Here is a 27,578-nt window from a genome sequence, read left to right as displayed (position 1 = left end):
AATAGCTAATTTGTTGTTGTTCAGGCATTTTCAGCACTGTATGATTCTTTGTGATCCCATTTTGGGCTCTTCTTGTCACATACACTGGAGTGTTTGCCATTTTACAAGTGAGGAAACAGGCAAATAAAGTTAAGTAACCTGCCTAGTCACAGAGCTAGTAAGCTAGAAGACAGATTTGAACTCATGAAAATGACTCTTCCAAGTACAGTGGTCTATCCCCTGCACCTTCTAGCCTCACAATATAATAGCTTCTTAAAGATCACCTCAAACAGAAAGGCATTAGGTACTTTCAATTTTTAAAAGCAGGGTTTGTGTATGAAACATGAGAATAGTAGAATGGAAGGTAGAAATCCATAGGAGAGAGATCTGGAAGAATGGAAAAAAAAATAGATAACTGACAGAGTAGGTAGTCTAAAGGAAAGGGAGTCAATTCCTGCCTGGTTTTGTTGTTTTGGTTTTTTTGAGCCCCTCAAAGCAAGTTCAATTTGTGTTTGAAACTTTAATCTATTTATGCCTTCCTTTTTATTTTTTAGTGTCCCTTTTTTTCCCAATTAGGCATATGTATTTTATCTGACTTTCCTTTATATCTGCCTGTCTTATCTTTTCTGGAGATAAGTTCTCTCAATCAGATAGAAGAGATTTATATAGCACAATTATAATTGACTCCATCAGAATTGATTCCTGATGCTACCATTATTAAGACTTCATAGGAAGTTTAAGAGAAACAAAATTTCATGCCATCAGAAGAGGATAGATAGTTACTTCACTACAGCATACGGAGAAACTGAACTCTAAAATTTGACATTGAACAAGTAACAAATGAGTTCTGTGACTTAATGCTCTCCTAGAAGTTTTCTGGACTGTTAATGGTCCTCACAATCCATGTCACATTTGCTACCATTTGTTGCTTTCTCTTTTTTTTTTATTTTTATTTTTATTTTTTTAAACCCTTGTACTTCGGTGTATTGTCTCATAGGTGGAAGAGTGGTAAGGGTGGGCAATGGGGGTCAAGTGACCTGCCCAGGGTCACACAGCTGGGAAGTGTCTGAGGCAGATTTGAACCTAGGACCTCCCGTCTCTAGGCCTGGCTCTCAATCCACTGAGCTACCCAGCTGCCCCCTGTTGCTTTCTCTTAAGGCCGCCATGTTTCTGTTTATGGCAGGACATATGGCAGTGAGAGTTGAATAGAAAGGACGATTGAGCTAAAAAGGCATTTCTCCACAGGTACCTTCTTTATTTATTGGACACAACCCAGGTTTCACTCAGAATGGCACTTATTCATTCATTGATTCATTTTTCATTTGATATAGGGCACTATGCCAGATACTACAATGGAACACAAAGATGAAATGAGACATCATCCTTACTGTCTTCAACCACAAACATTCATTTTAATTATGAAATGGATCTTGAACATTATGATATTTGACATTTATAAGTCGATTAAATCTGAATGACAGTACGAGTAAAAATAATAGCTGGGTGGAATAATGGTAAAGACCAGCGTGGCAGTCAAGAAGACCTGGGTTGTTCCACTTCCGTCTCTGACATACGCTAGTTGCGTGACCAGGGAAAGCCATCCAATGGCCCCAACAACTCTGGAAGACTGTTCAGTTACAGATGAATCACAGATCTACATCATTTCAGTGAGTTTACACACAGGGACTTCCCTATATCAGTGATGTCACAGCTCTGTACTCCCTCCCACCCTCAAATTGATATTTTTACATATATATAAATGAATAGGACATATAAAAATATATGTAGCTTTATGGATCTTAAAGCACTGTATTTTTTTAATCCTGGGTCTCCATTCTAGGAGCATAGGGCCACAACCAGTAGGCAATGGGACACACAGTCGCTCAGGGTCACCCAGCTGGGAAGTGTCTGAGCCCGGGTTTGAACCTAGGACCTTTCGTCTCTAGGCCTGGCTCTCAATCCACTGAGCTAGCCCAGCTGCCCCTACTTTAGGTTGCAGTTTCTTTAGCAGATGTAGTTTTTACAGGGTGGGGTTGCTAGCCCCACGCCCAACCCTCCTCCTTTTTCATCCGGGCTAGGGACCGTCCTTGGCCCAGGAGTGGTAAGGGTGGGCGATAGGGGTCAAGTGACTTGCCCAGGGTCACCCAGCTAGGAAGTGTCCGAGGCCGGACTTGAACCTAGGACCTCCAGTCTCTAGGCCTGGCTCTCAATCCACTGAGCCACTCAGCTGCCCCAAAGCACTGTATAAACATATATTATATATATTAGATCATTTGATATAAATATATATTAGATCATTTAATCATTAAAACAAGATAGATGTTATTATTATTTTCATTATATAAATGAGAAAACTGAGACCCTGAGAGGTTAAACAGTTTGCTCACTGTCATAGGACTAATAAATATTTGAGGCAGGATTCAAACCCCACTTCAATTTCAGGTTCAATGCCTAATGTCACACTGTCTTCTTTCCCAATGACTCCTCTTTTAAGAAAACAAGCAATATATATATTAAAAAATATGGTAGTTGGGTATCAAAGAACTAAAATGAGCTTCATAAATCTTTTAGTGTAACTTTTATTTTACAGAATAAAAAACTGAGATTCCTAAAGGCTAAGTGCTTGCCAATGATCATCATATAATTAATAAGAGCCATAGCATGGACTAGAACCTACATTTCATCTCTTGATACTGGTAACTCTTAGAGAAGGTTCTCTCTTCTCTATCAGATAGATGACTAAAGAGAAGTTTTATAGCTTTCAAGTGAAAGAATGGCAGAGTAGGTCCCAAACAAAACAGTAAATGGTTCAATGAGAGTTGATTCTGAGTAAGTTACTTACACCTCTCTGCCTTTGTTTCCTCATCTATAAAATGGATATAAAAAGAGCATCTACCCCTAGCCCCCAGAGTGATAGCAAGGATAAAAAGAAATATTTGTAAGGTGCTTTGTAAACCTTAAAGTGCTATACATTATGATCCAAGGCTAATTATTAAAAATTAAAAAGCTATTCAATGGCCCCAACAACTGGATGTTACAGTTACAGATGAATTTTTTTTTACTTTTACTTTTTACTTTTAAAGAGCGCTTACTGCCTAATGGTAATGTTTATAGACCAAAACAAGATTCTGGATGACCAAAATCATTTTCTTCCCTGAACCACATTGTGTGCTTGTATATCATTTAATTTGACAATGTGTATATGAAAAAAAAGTGCTATTTATGTGGTAGGGGCTGCAGGAGATACAAACAAAGGCTAGTTTCCATATTGAACATCTGTTTTATGAATTATGTACCTGATCTCAAAACCTAAGGCAAAAAAAAAAAAAACAAAAACAATACTGGGAAAGTGGAGATCTCCAAAAACCAAGAGAGGAAAATTTGAAAATCATTGAGTTGGAAGGGACCTCAGAGGTCACCTTGTGCAATCCCTGAAGTAGGGATCCCTCTGTGGAATTCCCAAGTGGTCCTCTAGTCTAATTCTGAACTCTTCCAGGAATGGGAAGCTCATTATTTCCTGTAGCAGTTTATTTCATTTTAAAATAGTTCTAATTGTTTCACAGCTCAGTCAGTCAGTCAACAAGCATTTTTATTAGGTGCTTGCCATATGCCAGATACAATGCTAAGTTTTGGGAATACAAAAAAGGGTAAAAGTTAGTCTCTGCCCTCAAGGAGTTCATATTTTTTATGGAGCAGACATGTAAATGACTGTACATAGAAGATATATAAATACAAAGGAAAGATAGTTCTTTCTTACTCTTCAATGAATTCATCCTTTTCTGGAATCTGCTTCCCTCTAATTTAGGTTATTAGCTACAGATTTGCCCTGTGAAGAATGTCTTCTCCTTCTTCATTATGACTTCTTGTTGTTCTGTTGTTTCTGTCATGACTTCATTTGGGGGTTTCTTAGCAAACATACTGGAGTGGTTTGCTATTTCCTTCTTTATAGATGAGGAAACTGAGGCAAACAGAATTAAGTGACTTGTCATATAGCTAGTGAGTGTCTGAGGTCAGATTTGAACTCAAGGAAGATGAGTTCTGACTTAAAGCCTGCCATTTTATCCACTGCACCACCAAGCTCTTCATTTAGATATCTATTAACATATTTGAAGAAGGCAATACTGCCCCAATTCTCGATTCCTCTGATTGCTAAGCCTATTCGTCTTTATTCCAAATGTCCCCAGTTCCTTCGACAGAAAACTCTGCTTTGGGGAATTCCCAGTAACCTCCAGGTACCTAAATTCATATAAGATGCATTGCTTACACTCATTTTTTCTGCAAAATTTCACCATGAATAAAATATCATGAAGGTGTTAGTTAGTTAATTAGCCCTGCAACAACTCTTTTGGTAAAGGAAAGGATTATATACTGCATTGTCAAAGGCTGTGTCAGTCAGGTCCTACCAAGCTAGAAAAGTATTGAGAACAGGGCAGACAAAAGGACTAAAATAAGTAGGCTCAGGAAAAGTGTGGTGGTCACTCCTCTATATCTGATACAATGGGTTACTCTGAGCCAGAGGTCTTTATTTTAATTTTTACTAAAATTTTTATTTTTACTAATAGCTTTCTAGTTCCCTCAGGTAGAAGCAATTCTCAAGGTGATTTAAAAGTAGTTCAGAAGATTAAACTAAAAAAATTTGGTAGCAGAAAGGTAAAAAAGTAGTCAGTGAGGGGGTCAGGAGCTCCTCACCAATATCTCAAAAAGACTTTTATACTCCTCTTGCCCAAATGGCCCACCATTAGGACCCAGGATCAGTCTGGGTCGGAACAACATTAACCTCAATGGCCCCACGTCTGCACAGCAGCATTTTTGCAATGGTCCCAGCTAGTGTGGAGGGAATAGGATGGAAGGGTGGCTGAATCAGATCTCCTCAGCTTCTGGCCCACGATACCAGCCAAATGCCAACATATTCATCACTACAAGGGTGGTCATCAGGTGACAAATTTTGGTGGTGATGAGTGGGCTGGAGCTATAACAATTCTTGAAACCCTTTATTTGATTACCTGCTTCAATGAGAAACTGGACAATCTGATCATTGACATTCACTTTGAGGTTTTAAATCATGGCCCATCTTTATAAACAATTTATGAAGATGGATGAACCAATGAGAAAAAGAATTTCAATATTCTCAGAGATCATGTTGGTCATCCATATTGCAAAAGAAAGCTAAGTGGAACATGGAAAAGCGAATACCTACCATAGTGTGATGTCTGAAAGACATAATTTTCTCTGGATCATACAGGAGACAAACAACCATAATGTTTGCTTCTTTGATAGTTCAGTAGAATCACAGGTGATTAGACAGCTCAATGAGCCAAGTATATAAGACCTGCCTCTCTGGTGACAATAACTATTATTTTGGAATTCCTGGCTCCTAACACAAACATCCCCAGGTGAAATTAACAGACTAAATCAATCAGTCAGGTTCAATTCAACAGCATCTCTATAATCAGGCTGTGACTAAGCTTGAAAGTGGGGTTTATAGGCATTCCCTTACCTCTCCTGAAGTCCTACAGGCTTCATTTTGAAAGGCGATGGACTGGCAGAAATAGCAGGTTTGATTTCAGGAGTGCATCGGCCTTGGGGGTCCACTATGACGTTCACCACTTTAGGGGTGTGCTCAGGCTGGACCATGCTGTTGACCGTCTTTGCGTCAGATTGGGTGGCTTGTAACGGGATGGGGGATAGGTGGATCTCCTGGTTTTTCTCTTTGTCTTGTCTCAGAGAAAGCTGAAATTTTTCTTTTAATCTGTAAAGAACCTGTAAAGAACAACAACAAGAAGAAAAACAGAATAGCAGTTGTTCTCCCACTGATGAAAAAAAAATCATAGGAAGAGAAAAGAAAGTCTTCATTATTTCCCTGCCTTAGTCTGCAATAAAAAATAAAGTGAAATGAGATCCATTAGTTTGAATTTTTTAAAAGGGTTTTGCATTGTTTTCTTGATTGCTAGTATGAAAATTTCCCAAAATGATGTTTGTAATATTATTTACTGTATACATAATATGTTCATTAAACATTCACAAGAAATTGTTTTTAAAGGATTTTCAGAAGAAACTGGATTTATTTCATAAGTCTATTTCACTATTTTTAATTAAAAAAGAGAAATAAGAAAATTCCCACAAAATATATGGAGAAAGTGTATGTTATATGGATTATGCCACAAGAGAAGTGAGAGCAGCATATTGTAAAGGAAAGAGTCCTGACTTTGGATACAGGGGACTTGGTCTGACTCTTTCTCCACTGAGCCACCTAGCTTCCCCCAGAATGATTTTAAATTTTTATAGAGAACTTCCTCACAACCAGAACTTTGCAAAGAAGGCATGTGAGAAAGTGAGCTCCCTTCCAGTGAAAGGATTCAAGCAAATGCTTCATGATATTTTTGTCAGGGATATTGTAGAAAGGTTCTTAACCTTTTTCTGTGTTATTGACCCTCTTGGTAGTCTAATTCATTATGGACCCCATCTTAGAATAATACTGTTAAGTGCATAAGATAAAATATGTAGAATTACTCAAAAATACAAGGAGTTAAATCAATTGTATAAACAATCAAACCATTCCCCAATTGATAAATGGGCAAGAGACATGAATAGGCAATTTTCAGATAAAGAAATCAAAAGTATCAATAAGCACATGAGAAAGTGTTCTAAATCTCTAATAATTAGAGAAATGCAAATCAAAACAAGTCTGAGGTATCACCTCACACCTAGAAGATTGGCTAAAATGAAAGAAGGGGAGAGTAATGAATGCTGGAGGGGATGTGGCAAAATTGGGACATTAATGCATTGCTGGTGGAGTTGTGAAATGATACAACTATTCTGGCTGGCAATATGGAACTATGCTCAAAGGGCTATAAAAGAATGCCTGCCCTTTGATCCAGCCATACCATTATTGGGTTTGTACCCCAAAGAGATCATAGATAAACAGACTTGTATGAAAATATTTATAGCTGTGCTTTTTGTGGTGGCAAAGAACTGGAAAAGGAAGGTATGTCTTTCAATTGGGGAATGGCTGAACTAATTGTGGTATATGCTGGTGATGGAATACTATTGTGCTAAAAAGGAATAATAAACTAGAGGAGTTCCAGGTGAATTGGAAAGACCTCCAGGAACTGATGCAGAGCTAAAGGAGCAGAGCCAGAAGAACATTGTACACAGAGACTGATATACTGTGGTAAAATCGAATGCAATGGACTTCTGTACTAGCAGCAATGCAGTGACCCAGGAAAATTCTGAGGGATTTATGGAAAAAAACGCTACCCACATTCAGAGGAAGAACTGCAGGAGTGGAAACACAGAAGAAAAGCAGCTGCTTGAACACATGGGTTGATGAGGACATGATTGGGGATTTTGATTCGAAACTACCACACCAATGCAATGATCAACAATTTGGAAATAGGTCTTGATCAATGACACATGTTAAAACCAGTGGAAATGTGCATTGGCCAGGAGTGGGGGGAGGGTGAGGGGTGAAGGGGAAAGTAGGAGCATGAATCATGTAACCATGTTAACTTTTCTAAAAAAATGAATATTAATAAATGTTAAAAAAAGAGAATAAAATATAAAGGAGACCAATTATATTGAAACAGATTTTTTTTGGATAATATGGAAATGGGTTTTGAGTGATAAAAATATGTATAACTAAGTGGAATTGTTTGTCAACTCTGGGAGGGAGACAACAAGAGTCATGTAACCATGGAGGCAAAAATCATAAATAAATAAATAAAAAGATTAAAGGTATTTTTTTTAAGTTTTAAAGTTCTATGATAAGAGGTCAAGAACCCTTTTAAAAAAACCTTGCTTCTCATCATAGAATCAATATTGTGTATAGGTTCCAGGGCAGAAGAACTATAAGCATGGCAATGGAGGTTAAGAAATTTACCCAGGGTCACAAAGCTAGGAAATGTCTGAGGCCAGATTTGAACCCATGATTTTCCGTATCTAGACCTGGCTCTCAACCTACTGAGCCACCTAGCTGTCTCTTTATGAACCTTTTTTTGGAGATGGACTTCCAATTAAGATGGGGTTAGAGGTTGGGCTAGATGACCTCAAATTCTCTTCCAATGATTTGCTTCTGTGCATGATCAATTAATAAGAAAAAATTGAAATCTCTATATCTTCATATGAGTAGACCATAGGATCACAGATGTAGAGCTGGAAGCAAGCTAAAAAGTCATGTAGTCCATTCAGATGACAAAATAGAAGCCTGGAAAGATTGAGTGATTTGTCCAAGGTCACACAATTAGTAAGAGGCAGAGCCAAGTGAGGAAAAAAGAAATGAAGTGAGGAGAAAAAGACAGTTGGTGCTGAAGAAAGAGCAAGGATTTAGCTGTAGATGGGATCATGATGAAACAGGAAATATGTTATCAAGAGCTGGACTTGGTCCCCTCCACTCTCCCATACTCTAATGCCGTTGTTTCAGATGTTGCTTCAAAGTGGTTGCTTCCATTGGTAGAGGAAGAGATTTGTTCTTTAGGGGAAAGAATTAATTCAATCCAATTTAATAAACATTTATTAAGCACCAGGTATTGTTATTATAATGTGCCTGGTACTTGCTTAAAGAAGAGATTGCCAAATCAGCAATTCCAGGAATTTAAAGTTACTCTTTGCTGTCAAGTGCAGCAGTAAATCCTCTCTTTTTTTCTGGAAATTTTGCCCATTTTATAAGGCAAATAATACTTTTATTTTCCTTTGTATCTTCCTTGAGACATAGCACAATTATTTGCATAAATATTGATTTTAAAAGTTATTGGAATTAATGAAAGTATCAGGAAATGAATGAGTGATGAACAAACTTTGCTTGGACTATCGAGTTTTCAAGATGGAAAAGCAGCTATCTTTAAATGAAAGATATGGCTGTAGTCATAGTTTCTTAGATAAATATTAAAGACCAAAAAAAATGGAGGGAAGAATTTGTCCCAAGTGAAAAGACAAATTTCTGCTACAATAATCTTGGGATTTTTGTTTTAAAACTATAGAATTAAAAACATGAAAGATGAAAACACTCAAGCTGAAGAGCAGCAAAGGAGTGGAATTTTAGAATTCTGATTGCCTCATCTTCCAATAACCCACTCAAAGTACTTTGTCACTACTCTACCAAACCAAACCAAACATTAGAACAATATGAAATGGATGATTCATCTGCAGGAGGCTTATTCCAACTGACTGAAAAATGAAATTATATTCCTACAACTTTTATTAAAATAGGCCAGAATGTTTTTCAAAGTAAACAAGCCATTTTCCTGAGTAACAAAACAAATATCTTTTGTTCAATGGCTGATTCAAATCAACAAACACTTATTAAGCTCTTACTATGATAACAAGACAGTGTCCTAGAAACATAAAAGTAAAAGGATTCAAGCTCTACTCTCAAGGAACTTTCAACATGATAGAGGTGAAAGATGCATAACTAAGTAGTTATACTATAAAAAAAATCTCCCCAAAATTCTAGTCCAAAAGCTTATCATTATGTAAAGGTTCCTTGGTTCTGAAAGAACATGCCTATGGAATACAAGCTTTGGCAGCTTCTACCATACTAGAAAGGCTTCTAGGAAGATTCTAGCACCTGGCAAAATTCTGTCCCAATATTGAAAGAAATTAAGAAAGGTTCTCAATACTTCAAGTGGATCTTCTCAGGAAATTTTTGGACTAATATAGACAAGAGCCTTGCAGAATGGGAAGACATGGATGTATGAAGACCTAAATCATTGGAGAGACCATCCAAATCAATGACATCACAAATTAATTTGAGTATTTTGAATACAAGATTAAATAGAATACAGTAATTGAAAAGGAGAGGTCCAGGAAAAATATTATGCTTACCATGGGATAGAAACTGGAGATGAGGAGGAATTGGAAGGGTAAGAAAAAATATTCTTGATTGAGATAGTAGCAAATGATGTAGTCCCTAAAGGTAGGTCTGAAGTTAATAATGTTCTCTCTCACTCAAACTTTCCTAGACCATTTTGTCCAGATGTTCCTTTTTAACCCTACCATGGACTACCTTGTGTCAAGCCTATTTATGCACAGATTGTATTTGCCAGCAAAATGTAAGTTCCCTGAGGACAGGATGTATAATTTTTTATTATTTCTTCATTACCTAGCATAATGTCTTGCACAGAAGAGAGAATAAATTCCTGTTTAATGAATGAGTGCACAAGGAATGAAAGATGGGATAGCATTAGCAAATGTATAAAGATGAGAGGGGGCAGAACAAGAATATGGTAAAGAATTTGCTAGAAGATAAAAGGAATTAAAAAGGGGAAAAAAAGGGGATAAATTGAAGCTAAAGCTGGAAAGTTATATTGGAACAAAATATAGAATCTTAAAAAGCAGAGTCAGGAATGTATTTTTTATTTGTGCAAATGAGAACTCTTGAAGGTTTTTAAGTAGAAGAGTTACATGAAAAAATTGTGAATTAGAACAATGAGGGAATGGACTGGAGGAATAAAGTACAGGTAGGAAGCTATTATAATAGTGTAAGTGAAAAGAAAAAGTGACTTATATAAATAGGATCATTACAGAAGGGAATAGAAAGAAGACAGATGTGAATTATGTTATTAAGGAGGCATCAAGGGAGTTATGAAGATCCAAATTGATGCCCTAACTCTATAACTTACTTGCTTTGCAATCTTAAGTAAATCACTTAATCTCTATTGGTCTTTATTCAGTCATTTTAAGTTATGTCAGACTCTTTGTGATCCCATTTGGGGTTTTCTTGATGAAGATACTGGAGTGGTTTGCCATTTCCTTCTCCAGCTCATTTCACAGATGAGGAAACTGAGGCAATTAAGGTTAAGTAACTTTCCCATGATCAAACAGCAAGGAAGTGTCTGAGGCCAGATTTGAACTCAGGAAAGTGAGTCTTCCTGATTCTAAGCTTGGCCCTATATCCATTCTACTACCTACCTGCCCCATGGGTCTTTCCTGAGATTTTATATTAAATGATTTCTAGGGTGCCTTCCAGCTGTAGTGTTCTATGAGTTTAGGAGTCTGTAATTGCATTTGTTAACTGATTAGAAGTGACAGGTAAGGTAGAGAGATAAGTCAAAGGTGATTTAAGGGTTAAGAGCTCAGGTCCATGAGAAGATGGTGGTATGGAAAAAGTAAAAGGAAGTTAGGGAGACGGGCAGGTCTTTAGGGTAAGATCAATTTAGCTTTGGACATGTTGAGTTTGACAAATGGAATCCCATTTGGGGTTGTCTAGTACTTGGTTGGAAATATGGGACTATAACTCTATGGAGAAGCTGTGTAGGGAAACAAAGCTTTGGGAAACTTCAGTATCAAGATAATACATGGATGTGCAAAGGAACACATGAAAGATCTATTATTTCAACAGTAAAAAGAATTCTGTCATGGGATCACTCTTGACCAAAATAGTCTATGACATTTCTTAGAGAATTGTTTGTGGCATAAAGTGGTTAAGTGACTGCTATTAAGGGACATAAGAAAGATTTTTCACTTATGTCTTTCCAAAAGGCAGCAGGCAGACTGATAGACTCAAAGTCAAGAAGACCTGGGTTCATATTTAACTTATTAGCTTTTTGATGATAGGTGAATCTTATAAACTTTGCCTCAGCCTCCTCATATAAAATTTGATGGCCTCTAAGGTGCTTCCAGTTCTAAATCTGTAGCCAGTATTTTCCTCCTTCACTGTTATTCCTGATTCTGAACTTGAAACTCTAGCCTCTATATAGAGGTGGTAATTATTAATAAATTATTATTGTATTATAGACTTCAAAGGCAGGTCAGTTCTAAAGATAGCATTTAGATTTCCATGACTTGTTTTCTTCTGAAGTGAAGTGTTTCTCAAAGATGAAAATACTGGAGCTGAGAAATATAATCCTGCCTCAATTATATTTCATAATTCATTTATGCATATACATATGCATAATAATTTTAAAAATAAAAACACACTATTATCCTAAACCCTTCTTAACTAGCTTATAAATGAGCCTGGATAAAGAAACTTTGTCCCAAGTTTTGCAATCAGTTATTACTCATTTTATTATAGGTCAGAGATTAATTGTCTAATCACTCTCTGGCATGTGCACTCTATATAGTCATTCATAAAACAAATAGCTTCCATTGTAAAATAACTGAACAGGAAAACCTGGAAAATGAATAAAGATGTTTATGAGTTACCCCTTAATAAAGCCAGATGAATTCCCCAGCAACCATTATATCAAATAAACTCATGAAATCTCTTTAAGAGTTTTGCCTTAAAATGAAATAATTCAGTCCATAAAATTTCACCCTCTTATTTCCCCAGCCCTTCTGTATCTCAGTCATTTCATAGCAAAAGAAATCAAGTCTGAAAGAGGAAAAGTAGAAGGTTGGAGAAGTATTTCTTGAGTAGAAGCAGACAAATATTGTCTTCATTTCACCCAAGAGGATAATGATAGGGTATTCAAATTAATAAGCCAGGGAGCTTGATTTAGATTTATGGTAAAACTGCAAAATATTAAAAACAGATGATTTGTGAATATCTAAGAAGAGAAGTTGTGATGATTGCAAGCCTTAGAGGCCATCAGACCCAACTCCTTTATCTTTCAGATGAGGAAACAGAGGCAGAGTTTGTGTGACTCACCTATGATCGAAAAACTAATAAGTTATCTGGTGCTAGATTTGAAATCATGTCTTTTTTACTCAAAGTCTAGCATCCTACCTATTATACTATACTGCCTCTTCAAAAAACAGAGAAAATTCCTTCTATGTCATGTAATAGTCACATAGTGTGGGTTGATACAGAATAAGTCATGTAAGACTAATACTAACACTTTCTTTTTTGACTGTTAGTAAATCGGAAAATCAGACTAAATTGATTTTTAGGATACAATATTATATTTTAGGATACAATATTGCATCCCTAAGTTTTGGCAAAGGCACTTGTCGGAGTCTCTTGTTGTACCCTAGTGGCCTACATCGAGACAAGTGAGCTGAATGATAGAACAATTGGATGGATTTAGGACAGGTTGGGTGTCCAAGCCTAAAGAGTATGCAATAATAGATCAGTGGCAACATAGAAACGGTGCCCTAATAAAGTCTTCCAGAGATTTGTCCTCGATCCCACCCTGTTCAAAATTTCATTCATGATTCTGATAAAGGAATGCATGGTATAGGTATGAAATATGGCGCTGACAAAATACTGCATAGCTAGTATATGGTATGACAACTCGATATGCTAGAACAAAGACCAAATTTTAACAAGATGAAATTCAATAGGGAGAAATGTAAAATTCTGGGCTTAAATTTTCCTTTAAAAATCATCTCTACAAATACAGGAATTAGGGAGATACAGATAGACAATAGATTATATCGAAAAGGTCTTAGTGTTGTTTGTGTGCATGCATGCATGTGTGGGGACTATATGCCCAATATGAGTCAACAATGTAACATGATAGCCAAAAACCTTAGTGTAATTTTAAGCAGTATTTAATAAAAGCATAATTTTCAGGTCAAGAGAGAAGAGACTATCAATATACATTCCTATGATCATATATTATTTTATTCTGCTTGCCATGTGTTAGGAAACACACTGATGAATTGTATAGAGAAGGTGCCAGGACAATAATGAGATTAGACACTCTTGCATATCAGGGCTATTTGAAAGGACTGGAGAAATTCAGTTTGGAAAAGATTTTGCAAGGTCATGGTAGTTGTTTGGGGGCAGTTAGAAGGCTGTCCTATGGAAGAGAGATGAGAATTGTTCAGCTTTACAATGGAATCAACAATAGAGATGTGGCAACAATAAGACGATCCTTGGAGTAATATAAAAAACTACATCATGGCAGGGAATGTTTAATTTCTTTTCTTTCTTTTTGTAGTACATACCACAGGACCTCCTACCCAATAGGTGCTTAATGAATTTTTGACTTGAGTTCCTGTTGTTGCTGTCCCAAATGGATTAGGTTGCCTCAAGAGACTCCATCATAGGAATTTTCCAAGTAGAAGCTAGATGAATTCTTGACAGTGAGTTGTGGAGAGTTCAGGACCCTTTTGAGATACTAGTAGAAATAAATGATCTCTGGGATCCTTCCCAACTCTGAGATTTAATGATTCCATCCATGAATTTCCCAGAGTCTCACCACAATGCCTTGCTAATGTATGCAGGATCATAGAATTTGCAATCAGAAGAGAACCTAGAGATCACCTAGTCCTAACCTCACTTTAAAAATGAGAAAGTCAGGATCTCTGGAAAGTTTGTCAAGTCACTCAACAAAGCAATCAATCTGATAAAAGTTACTAATTTCTAGCTAAGTGCCTGAAGACACTGTATTAGGCACTTAGGGACACAAAGATTTCTTCCTCAGTCTCTCAAATATCAAGGCAATGCATATCTTACCTCAACTCTCATCACTCCATTGCTAAATTTGTATGAGTGTTGAAAGTATGACTTTTTCTTTGGGACCAAAAGGAGAGAATCTAATTTAGAAGGCTCACTGGTCTACATCTAATATACTTTGAATCTCATTTAAAGGAAAACAAAATTTGTTATTTCAAAATTTATCATGAAATTAGGTTGTAATGGACCAATGAAGGGAGTTTCTTTCTTTTCTATAAACTTTGTTTGAATTTCAGGAAAGCAATAAAAGTAATTTGCCTGGCATTGGTAATGGGGAAAGGAAAGTTAAAAAAAAACAAGCCCATATATAGATAGGAACTTGACCTGTTGTAAAAGGTCCTGGTATATCTGCTTCATCAAACTTCCGGAGTCATGCTTGGTATTTAATTGATAAAAAGTTCTTAACTCTTTTGAAATTCATTTGTCTTTCTAATGTTTTGTTCTGCTTATACCTGTTAAAGTTCAATAAAAAACTCCTGGTTCTTAGTTTCCATAGAGTTTATTAATATTTACTTGAAATAGGGAAAGCAGATATATAGAGATTAAAGCCTATTTCTAATCTATTTCTAACCATGTGTCTCTCCACATGGCTATCTCTCTCTGCCACCATGGTCCTCCACTGCCAACACCTAAGGAAATAGAGGTTGCACCCCCTTGCATCCCCTTTCAATCTTTCTTTTGGCCCAACCCATAACCCTTAGTCCCAGGTCATGTCCCTAGCACCTATGACCTATGTTTGGAGTGTTTACATGACATTCAATCACACAGCTCAGGGACACAGGTAGGATGACCTTGTGGGGAGAGTGGGTTCCCTTTACACATACCAACATACCAGGAAAAAGAGAAATGGAAAACCATAGATCGTAAGAAGCTAAAAACAGCATAATAAGGCATCTTAGACAATCAATAGTTTTAATAAAATAATGCTATCTTGAATAAGAAACATGTGAAAATATTTTCTTCTATGATCAAATGTCCAATAGATTTTGAAATCATGCTACTGGTCAGCTGTCATTTTGAGAAGTTACTTTAGCTATCTAAAAGTAAAAAATGATGGATGGAGGAAGTATGGTCTTGGGAAAGAACTTGGAGTCAGGATGACCTGGATTCCCAACTTGCCTCTGATATCCAACCTATATGATAAGTCACTTTTTTTTTCAGTGCCCTTGGCAATTCTCCACCGCTAAATGATGCTATGTATAGTGCTCGAAAGAGTTTCTGTACTGAACATAAGGTCAACCAATCATAGATTGAGTCATCAGAGACCTCAGAGACCATCTAATATAGCTCTTTTATTTTATGGATAAGGAAACAGAGACCTGAGGAGAGGAGAGTAAATAATTTGCTCATGGTTATAAGGATAGTGGTTACTGGAAATCACAGGTCTGGACCCAAAATGAAAAAATAAACACAATGTTTGAGGTATGCTGATTCATCCATACTCTCTGATGTGATTTTTCTGTGACCATTGGAATAAGACAGCTGGTTAAGACTGGACATACAGTTTGTGACCTCATTAGCTCTGTGAACTTCTGGTTAGAAATTCAGTAAGAAATATATTCCCTAATATATAGAGAACTGAATCAAATTAATAAGAATACAAGTCATTCCCCAGTTGATAAATGGTCCAAAGATATAAACTGACAGTTTTCAGATGAAGAAATCAAAGCTCTCTATAGTCATATGAAAAAAAATGCTCTAAATCACTACAGATAAGAGAAATGCAAATTAAGGCAGTTCTGGAGTTCCAAATCACACCTATCTGATTAGCTATTATGGCAGAAAAAGAAAATTACAAATATTGGAGGGAATGTGGGAAAATGGAATATTGAACTGATTCAACCATTCTGGAGAGTAATTTGGAACTATGTACAAAAAAGCTATGAAATTGTGCATACCTTTTGACCTAGGTCTGTATTTTCCCAAAAAGATTTTTTTTAAGGAAAAGGACCTTCATGACAAAACATTTATTTTTTATTCCTGTAGTGGCAAAGAATTAGAAATCGAGGAAATACTTATTAATAGAAGAATGGTTGAGCAAACTGTGGTATAGGGTTGTGATGGAATACAACTGTGTTATAAGAAATGATGATAAAGATGCTTTAAGAAAAACGTGGAAAGACTTACAAGAACTGATGCAAAGCGAAGCAAGCAGAACCAGGAAAATATTGTATATTGCAACAGCAATATTGTACAACTGTGAATGACTTGGCTAGTCTCAGCAACACAGTGACCTATGACTGAACATGATGGAAAATGCTATCCATTGAATACTTTAAAAATATTTTCTAATTTTCTTTTTTTTCAGTTTATGTTTTCTTTTACAACGTAATATGGAAATGTTTTGCATGATTACACATAAATACTCATCTCAAAATGCTTGTCTTCTCAATGAAGGGGGAGCAGAGGAAAGGAGGGAGAAAGATTGGAATTCAAAATTTTAAAGATTGAATGTTAAAAATGTTTTTTTACATATAATTAGAAAAAATAAAGTATTTGAAAAAAGGAATTTTTTTTCTACTCAGAAAAGTTTGAAAACTTTTTTGAGACTTCAAGATGACTCTAAATTTTTTAAGATCTATTTTTATTATTCTTATTAGAAAGGAGCATTGAAAAGTACTCTAGCTCTGTAGAAAAAGGACCTGTGTTCACATACTGCCACTACTTCTTACTACCTGTGTTAAGCAGGGCAAGCCTTCTTCCTTGAGTTTCAGCTTTTTTTCATATAAAATGAATAGGTGATCTAGGTGGCTTTTGAGGTGCCTCCTTGTACTAGATCTACATTACAATAATAATAGCAACAATAACTCACATTTATAAATTACTTTAGAGTTTTTTAAATGCTTTATCATCATTATCTAATGTGATTTTTATAAAATTCTTGTGAGGTAGATGCCACTAGTAGTAGAGGAGGAAACCAAGACCCAGAGAAGTGAAGTGATTGGCTAGGGTCACACTGATGGTAAATGTATGAGTTTAGATTTGAATTCGGATCTTCCTAATTCCATGCCATTCTGTCTCCTGGCCTCTTCCAATAATTTTTAGAAGTTCTGTTACCAACAAACTACTTTCATTAAATTACATGGCAATGAAAAGGGGCAGCTCAGTGAATGGAGCACAGTGGATGGAGTGCCAGACCTGGAGTCAGGAGGACTTGGGTTCAAATCTGACCTCAAACACTTCTAGCTGTGTGACCCTTGGCAAGTTATATAACACCGATTGTCTAGCCCTTGTTGCTCTTGTGCCTTAGAACTGATAATATGACATTTTAAAAAGTTTTTTTTAAGTTTAAATTTTAAAAATTAAAGTTTAAAAATTTTTAAGTTTAAATTTTAAAAATTAAAATAAATTTACACGGCAATTAGATGGCAATAAGATATAAAAACATCATCTAGACTATTTTGGCTATTTCCTGGCTGCCCCCTACTCCAACTGTGAATTTACTAAATGTGTTCTCAGTGTGCTTTTTGGTCCTAAGAAAATTATAGAGCATTTTTTATTTCAACTATCAAAACTCATAACGACTAAGAAAATAATTTTTTTCTTGCATGAAGATGATCGCTACTGATTTGACTTTCCAAAGCTCTTCCCTGCCCAGAGCCAAACAACCCTGTTTTTGTTCATTTTCTAAAACTGTTTCCTAATTCTCCTGCCTTCTCCCACTTCCCTCTCCTCCCCAGGATGTTGTTACCTCCTCAACAGTTTTATAAACCACAAGCTGTATCTAAAGACTTCATGTGAATGACAAATGATGTTCTTTCTATTATTGATTCAAGTAAAGGAATTAATTATTCTTACTCATACATTCCTTCCACCTAGAACTGCCTGAATGGAATGGAAGTCGCCCATACACATTTTCTTGGAAAATTGTCGGTGTCTGACGATTTGTCACTTCACCCACTCGACACTCCCTTTGGAGAGGTGCTAAACAAACCACATATTTGAAAATGTCATGCGTGTCTAATCGGGTGCCTGGAAGCATCTGTAAAATTCAGTTATTTGGAGAACATAAACAATATGCTACATTATGAAAAGGCAACAGCCTAGTTTTAAATGATCATGACAAGGCGATAGCTAAAATTTCTTTTCAACCCTCAAATTCTATGTTCTGTTTTATTATCCCCCCAATGCAATTATTTATCTATTCAATTTCAGTATCAAATAATATATTTTTCAATTCTGTTGATTATGACTGAGTTCTGTGGTATATGGGGAAAAAATGGACCCAAACAGAGTCTTTGAAGCTGTTGACTATAATGATCTAATGTTAGAATAAAAATTCTGAGTTTAATTTTTAATTCTCTTTGACACTGGATGAATAAGAATCAGAGTTTATTTGCATAGCTGGGTATTCTGATTTGTAAAAATCACTTGATCCAAAGTCTCAAACTTTCTTAAGAAAAGAGCGAACTAAAAAAATTGAACAGAAGCTGGCAAGCCCAACTTGATAATGAATCATTTTGAATAGCTCAGAATTTCCTCAAATAAAAGGCTTAGGGACCAGCCTTGTGTTTCATTGAGATAAGTGAGGGAACTCTTTTTGTCAATGAATATTGGCACCTTCTCTGCAACGTGGAGTCAGAGAGATGCCTCAAGTACAAAAAGGTTAAAGGGACTTCCCTGGGTTGCAGTGAGTGCCCATCAAAGATAAGACTTGAACACAGGTCTTTGTGACTTTGAGGCATAAAAAATACCTTAGTTTGACTTCTGCCTTAGACTCTAACTAGCTGTAAGGCCCTAAAGAATCTCAGTTTCCTCATCTGTAAAATCTTCATTTTATTATTTATTTACTTATTTTACATTGTTATTTATTATTAACTAAAATATTATTTATTATTCATTTATATAATCATTCTTGCATTTATTTGTTCATTTATTATTTATTCATTCTTATTATTCTAATGGTAATTCTGGTGGAAGTTGCCACAAGAATTAAATAAAGTATTTGTAATGCATTTTCAAACTTTGAAGTGCCCTGTAAAGGGTAGCTACTATTAGTAGTAGTATAAGACTGCATTGCCTCTCTATGTAGATCTACAGAATCAGTTTCCATTTCAGAAAATACCTTAGAAATGAGCTCACAACTGAACAAGAACATATTATAGAGGGGCAGCTCCAAGATATGGCTTCAAATCTGTCCTCAGACACTTCCTAGTTGTGTGATCCTGGCAAAGTCACTTAACCCCAGTTGCCTAGCCTTGTCCTTCTATCACAGATTTGTCACTGAGACAGAAGGTAAGGGTTTAAAAAAACACACAAGATTTACATTGCACTTTGTCCTGGTCAGACTGTGCACATCTCATGTGACTTGGGGCCAGGTCTAGGGGTTGATGAGCTGGAGAGTGTCCAGAGGATGCCATCCAAGTGGTGAAGAGCCTTGAGTCATGTTACATAAGGAATGGGTGAAGTAATGAAGGATATTTAGCCTGAATAAGAGAAGACTTAGGGGGGAGGTAGAGAAGGGGGATTATGGAAGAATGTAAGTATTTGGAGGGCTTTCAAAGGAGGAAAGATTAGACTCATTTTTGTTTCAGAGGGAAGAAGCATGAACAATGAGTAGAAGTTACAAAGAGGTAAATTTAGGTTTGATATGGGGTGGGGGGGAAATTGCATTAATGATTAGAACTGTCCCAAATTGGAATGGGGCAGTTAGGTGGTGCAGTATATAGAACAGTAATGCTGGAATCTGACCTTAGACACTCACTAGCTGTGGGACCTTGGGCAAATCAGGCAACCCTGCTCGCCTCAGTTTCCTCATATGTAAAATGAGCTGAAGAAGGAAATGGCAAACCACTCCAGTATCTCTGCCAAGAAGACCCTAAACAGAGTCACAAAGATTCAGACACAATTGGAAATGACTGAACAACAAGAACAACAAAAATAGAGTGTGCTTCCTTGAAAGACAGTGGTTTCCCCTTCCTTGAAGTATCTAGACAAAGAGTAGATGACCATTTCCTGGTATTCATTTCCTGGGTATATTATGGTGTGGATTCTTCTCAGGCATATGTTGAACAAGACTGCTGAGATCCCTTCCACCTCTTGAATTCTGTGATTTTGTGGTTTGAAGGAATTCAATGAGGGAAAACTATCTTCTCTATCTTTTTTTTTTAATTTAAAATTTTAATTTTTTCAGATTATATGTCGATACAATTTTTAATATTCATTTTCTGACATTTAACAGTCTATGTTCTCTAGCTCCCTCCTCCCCCTCCCCAAGAAGACATTCCACTTTTGAATAAATTTAACTGTCAATAAGTTTTTTTTTATAGTTTTTCTTTATAGTCAGCTCAAATCTACCTCCATGAATTTCTCTTTGGCCTTCTGGGCTAAACCAAACAAGTTGAATCTGTCTTCTATATCTGTCTATGAATCACATCTCTATCTGCTTTCAAATACTTGAAGAACCTTGGGACCTTGGGAACAAAAGATAACATCAGAATCATGTTATCCATAAGTATCTTTTCTTTAGCCTGAATATTCCTTCAGCTCTTTCGGTCAATCTTTACAAGGCATATGTTTGTATTATCTTCATCACTCCCTTTTGCGTAGGCATGCTTCAATTTGTCAGCCTCACCTCTATGGCACTCAGAACATGTCTTGATTAATATTTATTATTGATTATTATTGAGTGGAAAATCAATGGTGTTTTTCTTTGTTCAAATTCAGTCCTTTAAGGAATAAGCATTTAAAAAAATAATCCTTACCTTCCTTCTTAGAATTGATAATAAATGTCGGTTCCATGGAAGAAGAGCAATAAGAGCTAGGCAACTGGAGTTAGGCAACTTACCCAGGGTCACACAGGTAGGGTGTGAAGCCACATTTGAACCAAAGACCTCCTGTGTCCAGGCTTAATGGATATACATTTTTATATAACTCTCAGTACCTCCCTTCATTACATTTGCTTATAAGTTAGAAATCCAAAGTTCTTTTGGTAGAAAGTAAGATCTCCTACATTGGATCCTTATCTAGGCTTAAAGCCACCATTCCGCCATCAATATAAAAAAAACAAAACCCTAAAGCACATAAATTGGAAAACAGATGCTAGTCATTTCCAACTTCAAAAAATGATTTGCTTTAAGAATACAGAATCTAGATAATATGAGTCCATAAGAGTGGTGACCCTGGATGAGAGAGATGGCCAATCAAGGCTGACATTCTGTTTCTGATGGCCTTTTTCTTTGAAGACACCCTCAGAGGTTTATGATTTAGAGAAGTGGCTCTCCAACTTTCCCAAAATGATTAGAACCATTCAGTTTAAACCAGTGGTTCCCAAACTTTTTTGGCCTACCGCCCCCTTTCCAGAAAAAAAATATTACTTAGCACCCCCCTGGAGATTATGAAACTATTTATTGAACTCAGAATAGAATGTAATACAAAAAAAAGTGTGGCCATCACCGCTATCCTGGATTGCTGCAGCGCCCATCAGGGGGCGGTAGCACCCACTTTGGGAACCATTGGTTTAAACAAAAAATAGCAGTACCCTTGGGATAAAATCCTCTAAAATGAATATTCTAAATGCCCTTTTATAAATAATATAAAATCATTTTTAAAAAAGGTTGGGTATTATTTAAGATTTGGGTTTTTTTGATACTCTACTGGGAAACAACAAATATTAATTTCTTTAAATTATTCTAAATGTCATCTATCAGCAGATCTTGTTATTGTTATTTTTATCATTTGATTTCTGTTGTTATCCACAGGAAGTCCCTTAAATTATAAGTACTTGATCTGTGAAATGATAGGGGGAATTTGGTGTATATAGTACAGGGCTTCTCAACCTTTTTTTATTTCATGGAACATTTAACAATCTAGTGGAACCTATAGATTTCCTCTAAAAATGTTTTTGAGTATATAAAATAAAACACATTGATTACAAAGGAAACTAATTACATTGAAATGTAGTCATCAAACTATTTTAAAAATTATGACAGTAATTTATCTTCAGGTAGGTCTAATAGCAATTTTGAAGCAGTAATGAACATAAATTACAACAGCTAATAGTGTGATGTGGAAATATCTGATTTCAATCAGAGAGAAAATAACAAGTACAGTTAATAATCTTGTGGTTTATCACTTGCATTAATAACAGAAGCAAATGCCAAATTCAAGTAGATGCTATTGAAAATAAAGCTGTAATTTTTTTTCTTATCTAAGTTCACAAAACTTGTGAAATCTATCCATGGACCCAAGGTTAAGAACCCTTGGTGTAATAGATAATAACATTTGGGATTTGGAGTCAGAAAAACCTGGGTTTGAATTTCATCTCTTGCATTTATTACCTGTGGAACCATGAGCAAATCACTTGACCATAGTTAGCCTCAGTTTCCACATCTGAAAAATGGGGATAACAATACCTGTAGTACCTACATCCCCAGATTATTGAGAGTAGCTCTTAGACTTAGATCTCTGCTGAGTAGAGGATTAAAATATAAAGATTAGGATCTTTTAGTCTAAAAAAAATAAAAGGGGTTGAGAGAAAATAAAATTGAAATTTACGAACTAATGAAAGAATAGAAAGTTATTGCTATTCAATACAATGATCCAAGACTCATCAAGAGTCATAGGACTCATGATGAAAAATGCTATCCTCCACCAGAAAAAGAACTGGAGATTTAATGCAAATGGAAGCAGAGCATTTTCCACTTATTTTTCTTTGCATTTTTTAGTGATATGCAACTTCTTCCACAACACAATTTACATGGAAATATGTATTCCATGTCAAATGACTTAAAATCTCAGGAAAGAGGGAGGGAAGGGAAAGAGGAAAAAATTTTGAAGTTAAAATGCAAGAAAATGAATGTTCAATATTGCTTCTACATCTGATTAGGGAAAAAATAAAATATTATTGCCAGAGAAAGTCATTGCTATTATTATATGCAAATTATGTGGAATATGCTTTATATTCTTTATATTATATATAAATATAATATTCCTTCCCATCCAGAGGATAATCAAGTATATATTATCTATAATACACTCAAGTATATATCACATATTATATATGTGAAGGAATTGAATAAATTTTATTACGCATAATTTGTTACATAATAATAATAGCAATAACTCTTAGTAATATTCTATTTTATAGACATACATGCACACATATACATGTATTCTCCTCTCTTCCAATTCTCCATCAAATACCCCAGAAAAAGATCTTTTAAAAAATCTATTTTTTGAGACAAAAACCAATCCTAATCCTAGATGAAAAGCAGAAGAATAAGGCTTCAGATACACCAGGAAGTGGGAAAGAAAATGTCAGAAGGTTTTAACTGAAAGGGACATAAAAAGAACGATTATTCCGAACCCTCAAATTCCCCCAGATGACCAGACATCCCCATCAGACAGCTTGATTTTATCTCCAACTAATTGAATTGTTCTTTCTCTTTTCTCTAATCATTACCTACTTATAAAAAAGCAGCACTCTTCAAAATAAGCAAAAAGATCTTTCTTGTTCTTCCTTGTCCTTTTGAATTGCTAGTTTTAGAAAAAGATTGTTCTCCATTCGATTCAGCAAACAAGTTTTCTCTGTCATTTTTATTGCTGATGAGTTGTTCCTGCCACATCCTGGGCTGAACAAAGCTATTAGGAACTAATCAGGGAACCTAATCATCACCTCTAATATTGACTCTGTGGGAAGATGAATTTCAAGTTCTAAATAACTGAATTGAAAAAGTGAACTTCTGGCACACCATGTGTTGGCGAGCTGAGGATCTCCTGAACTGATCTTTTCTGGGACAGATCACCTGTTGAGGTAATGATTTCTACCCTACAGGATGTACTCTATCATTTTATTTTCATTTATTTTTATCTTCTGTTTTGACAGATAATACCAAATGAGATAATATTTATAAAGTGCTTAGCTTTACATGTTCTTGGCATTTTGTGACTAACTTCCTTTATTTTAATATTTAAAAATTAATATTTTAGTAATATTTTGATTTTATTTAATTTTTTCAATATTTTAATGATTTAAAATTTTAATTTATTTTAATATTTTAAAAATTAAATTTGGTTCTCTTACTTCCCTTCCTCTCCATTGAGAAAACAAGTAAAACAAAACCCCATTACAAATATTTCGTTATTATTTTTATTTTAATAACTCTTACTTTAAGCCTTAGAACCAATACTTTCTATTGGTGCAGAAGAGTGGTGAGGGCTAAATATTGGGAATTAAATGACTTGCCTAGGGTCACACATCTGGGAATGCTGAGTCCAGATTTGAATTCAGGACCTCCTGAGTCTAGGTCAGGCTCTCAATCCACTGAGCCATCTAGCCACCCCCAGAGACTTCATCGTTATTTTTAAAAGTTATACTAATCTTAAAAACCATCAAGAAAAAGAAATATGAAGAAATATGAATGTTAAATAGTAAAACTACATGAAATGTGTGAGTGGGTTTTTAAAAAACCCTTATCTTCAATCAATATTATAGATTAGTTCCAAAGCAGAAGAGTTGCAAGGGTTTAGCAGTGGGGATTAAGTGACTTGCCTGGGGTCATACAGCTAGGAAATGTCTGAGTTCACATTTGAACCCAGGACCTCCCATATAATGGTAGGGATTAAGTATTAGAAACAGAGACTCTAAGAAGTCCAAGATTTAGACCTGGGAAAAGTCTTAGCTTTTCATACCTGAAAAAAGTCCCTTTTTAGACAAATTTATTATTTTTAATATTAACTATTATTAATTATATAATAGATGTACATATAAATAAATAATTATTATTCTATTTAAACATATACATATTAGCTATAATTAGTAACTGTGATTGGACCTTGCTTGAAGACTTTCAGGAAGAGGGATCCAATCACAGTTACTAATTATAGTTAATATTTATACAGCACTTTAAAGTTTGCAAAACTCTTCACTTTTTATTTGGATCCTCACATCCCTCTGAGGTTAAGTGCTATTATTATCCATATTTTACATATGCGTAAACTGAGACACAAACAGGCTCATATCTACTTGCTCAGAGTTATTACATAGCTGGTAAATATCTGAGGTAGGATTTGAACTTGGATCTTCCTTTCAAGTGACAACAACTCTCATCCACCCAGAAGTCCCCTCTTCTCTGGCCTAAATATTTCTAGCTTCTTGAACTGATCCTTGTGTGAAATGAGCCAAAGGGCCATCACCAGCTTGGCTAACTTCATCTAGATAATTTTTGGTTTATTGACATCCTTCCTAAAATATGGTACCCAATACTCCATGTGGGGTATGACCACAGAAGAATACAGAGATGAATATGTCACAAAACAGTCATAAAATGTCCTGTGTGCTCCTATTTATTCTTGAATTTTTTTCTTTTTTCATTATTTTATTAATTTCAATAACACAGGGTGGAGCACGTCAGTGCAATATAATGCTGTTGTTTAGTCCCTCAGTTGTGTCCAACTCTTTGTGACTCCGTGGACCATATTGTGGATGGGGTTTTCTTGGCAAAGATACTGGAGTGGTTTGCCATTTCCTTCTCCAGTGGTTTAAAGCAAACAAAGGTTAAATGGATTGCCCAGAGTCACATAGCTAGTAAGCAAAATCTGACTCTGAATTTGAATTCAGGTCTTCCAGACTCCAGACCCAGAGATCTATCTATCCATTGAGGTACTGAATTGCTCATTTAAGACTTAGCTAAGATTCCAACAGCAGTCAGAGTTTTGGGACTCTTTCTATTTCAGTCTTTGCCTTTTTAAACTAAAAGGTCCAAACTTCTTTAGTGAAAATAGCTATCCAGTGGAGGGAGCACACGTTAAAAAGCCAAATGATGAAACTTTTGGTGATGGAAACTGATGATAATAGGAGTACAACAAAGTCCCTTTTTTGGGCTTCTTAGAAACAGAGGAGCATTTTTTCAAATGAGCTCAAGTTTTAAAAAGAACATAGCCTACAGGAAAATGGTGTGGAAAGACATTTGTAAATATCCAATGGGGCAGGCTAAAACCATGAAGTTTACAAAACGAAGCAAAATAAAATTAAAAGCCAAAAAAACTATCTTTCCAATTCAAAGGTAAATTTTAACTCCTTCAGTGCCAATGGGAACAAAGCAGTAATACGTTTTGAGATTGTTTAGATTTTATTTCTGTCATTAGAGATAGATATTAGAAAGAAAAAAAACAGGAATTAATAATTTAGTACAATTTTTGCAGACCATGAATATTACTAGAGGTAGCAGGATATGGTGGATAGAGAGCTGGCTTTAGTTTTAGGAGGACTTGGGTTCAAATCCTACCTCTGACATATACTGGCATTTTGATTGTGGGCAAACCGTTCTACTTTTCTGTATTTCCAGCAACTTTCTTGAACTATTTTGGTTGCTGATCTGCATTGGCAGAAGGAATCTCTCTGCGAGAAACTTAGCCACTTCCTAAGCCTATTTCCCCTGCTCTCTAAAAAAAAGGAGAAACAAGTTTTGGAAGAATAGAAACGTAAATTTTTATTTCAATACAATCGTTGCAGAGAATGCATATTATGACTAATATTATGCATAGAGAATTGCAGAATGAAAAGTCATTAAGGGACTGTGATTTGTATTGATTGAAAACTACCCACACCAAAGAAATCCAGGATATAACAAAACACAGAAGAAAATGAGTCTGTAATGAGTAACTTTGATTTATATTTTATGACCCTTTTCTTCTATTTCAGATGATGGTTTCCAAAGGCACTTTACAAAAGCAGCATCAATCAATACTTGGGGGGGAGAAGGGGAGAGAATTGGCAAGCACCATATTATGCTCTCTTCTTTACCTAGGAAAGAAACTCTAAGTTTTACCTAGGTCAACAAAGCAAGAAATAAATCCATTTCCTTTGCATGTTTCAGAACAATGCTATAGAAAAATAAATAAAGCAAGCCCAGAATGTGCCTATCAGGCTCTAATGACATTGAGGGTTATGATGACCTCAGTAAATCACTTTCAAAAGCTTCACTCTCCTGGCTGATCAAGTTACTAGAATCCCCCAATGCAATTACTGCCTCATTACACTGTCCAGCATCCATAATTCCATAGGCTTTCTTAGAGTAATCACTTTGCTGTCAAACATGAAGGATTCCTAACATAGCATAGTAAATAGTTTGATTAAATATTCTTACCTCTGCCTTTCAACCTCTTTACAGTTAGTTGCTTGAGGGCTCAGTGAGAGAGAGAGAGAGAGAGAGAGAGAGAGAGAGAGAGAGAGGAAGGAAGGAAGGAAGGAAGGAAGGAAGGAAGGAAGGAAGGAAGGAAGGAAGGAAGGAAGGAAGGAAGAAAGAAAGAAAGAAAG

The 27,578-nt window shown here is 35.7% G+C and overlaps 1 protein-coding gene across 1 annotated transcript in view; it reads right to left on the bottom strand.

Annotated features, from left to right (window-relative positions):
* The window catches only part of PTPRR (protein tyrosine phosphatase receptor type R), a 355,218-nt gene that overhangs the window by 148,524 nt on the left and 179,116 nt on the right, over positions 1–27,578 (bottom strand). Inside the window, exon 6 of the mRNA XM_044679874.1 lies at positions 5,477–5,739. Within this exon, the coding sequence (XP_044535809.1) occupies positions 5,477–5,739 (263 nt within the window). The remainder of the gene's footprint in view (positions 1–5,476; positions 5,740–27,578) is intronic.

Source organism: Gracilinanus agilis, chromosome 5 (genome assembly GCF_016433145.1).
Source record: "Gracilinanus agilis isolate LMUSP501 chromosome 5, AgileGrace, whole genome shotgun sequence".
Taxonomy (NCBI): Eukaryota; Metazoa; Chordata; class Mammalia; order Didelphimorphia; family Didelphidae; genus Gracilinanus; species Gracilinanus agilis.
This window is presented reverse-complemented; position numbering and strand designations above follow the sequence as displayed.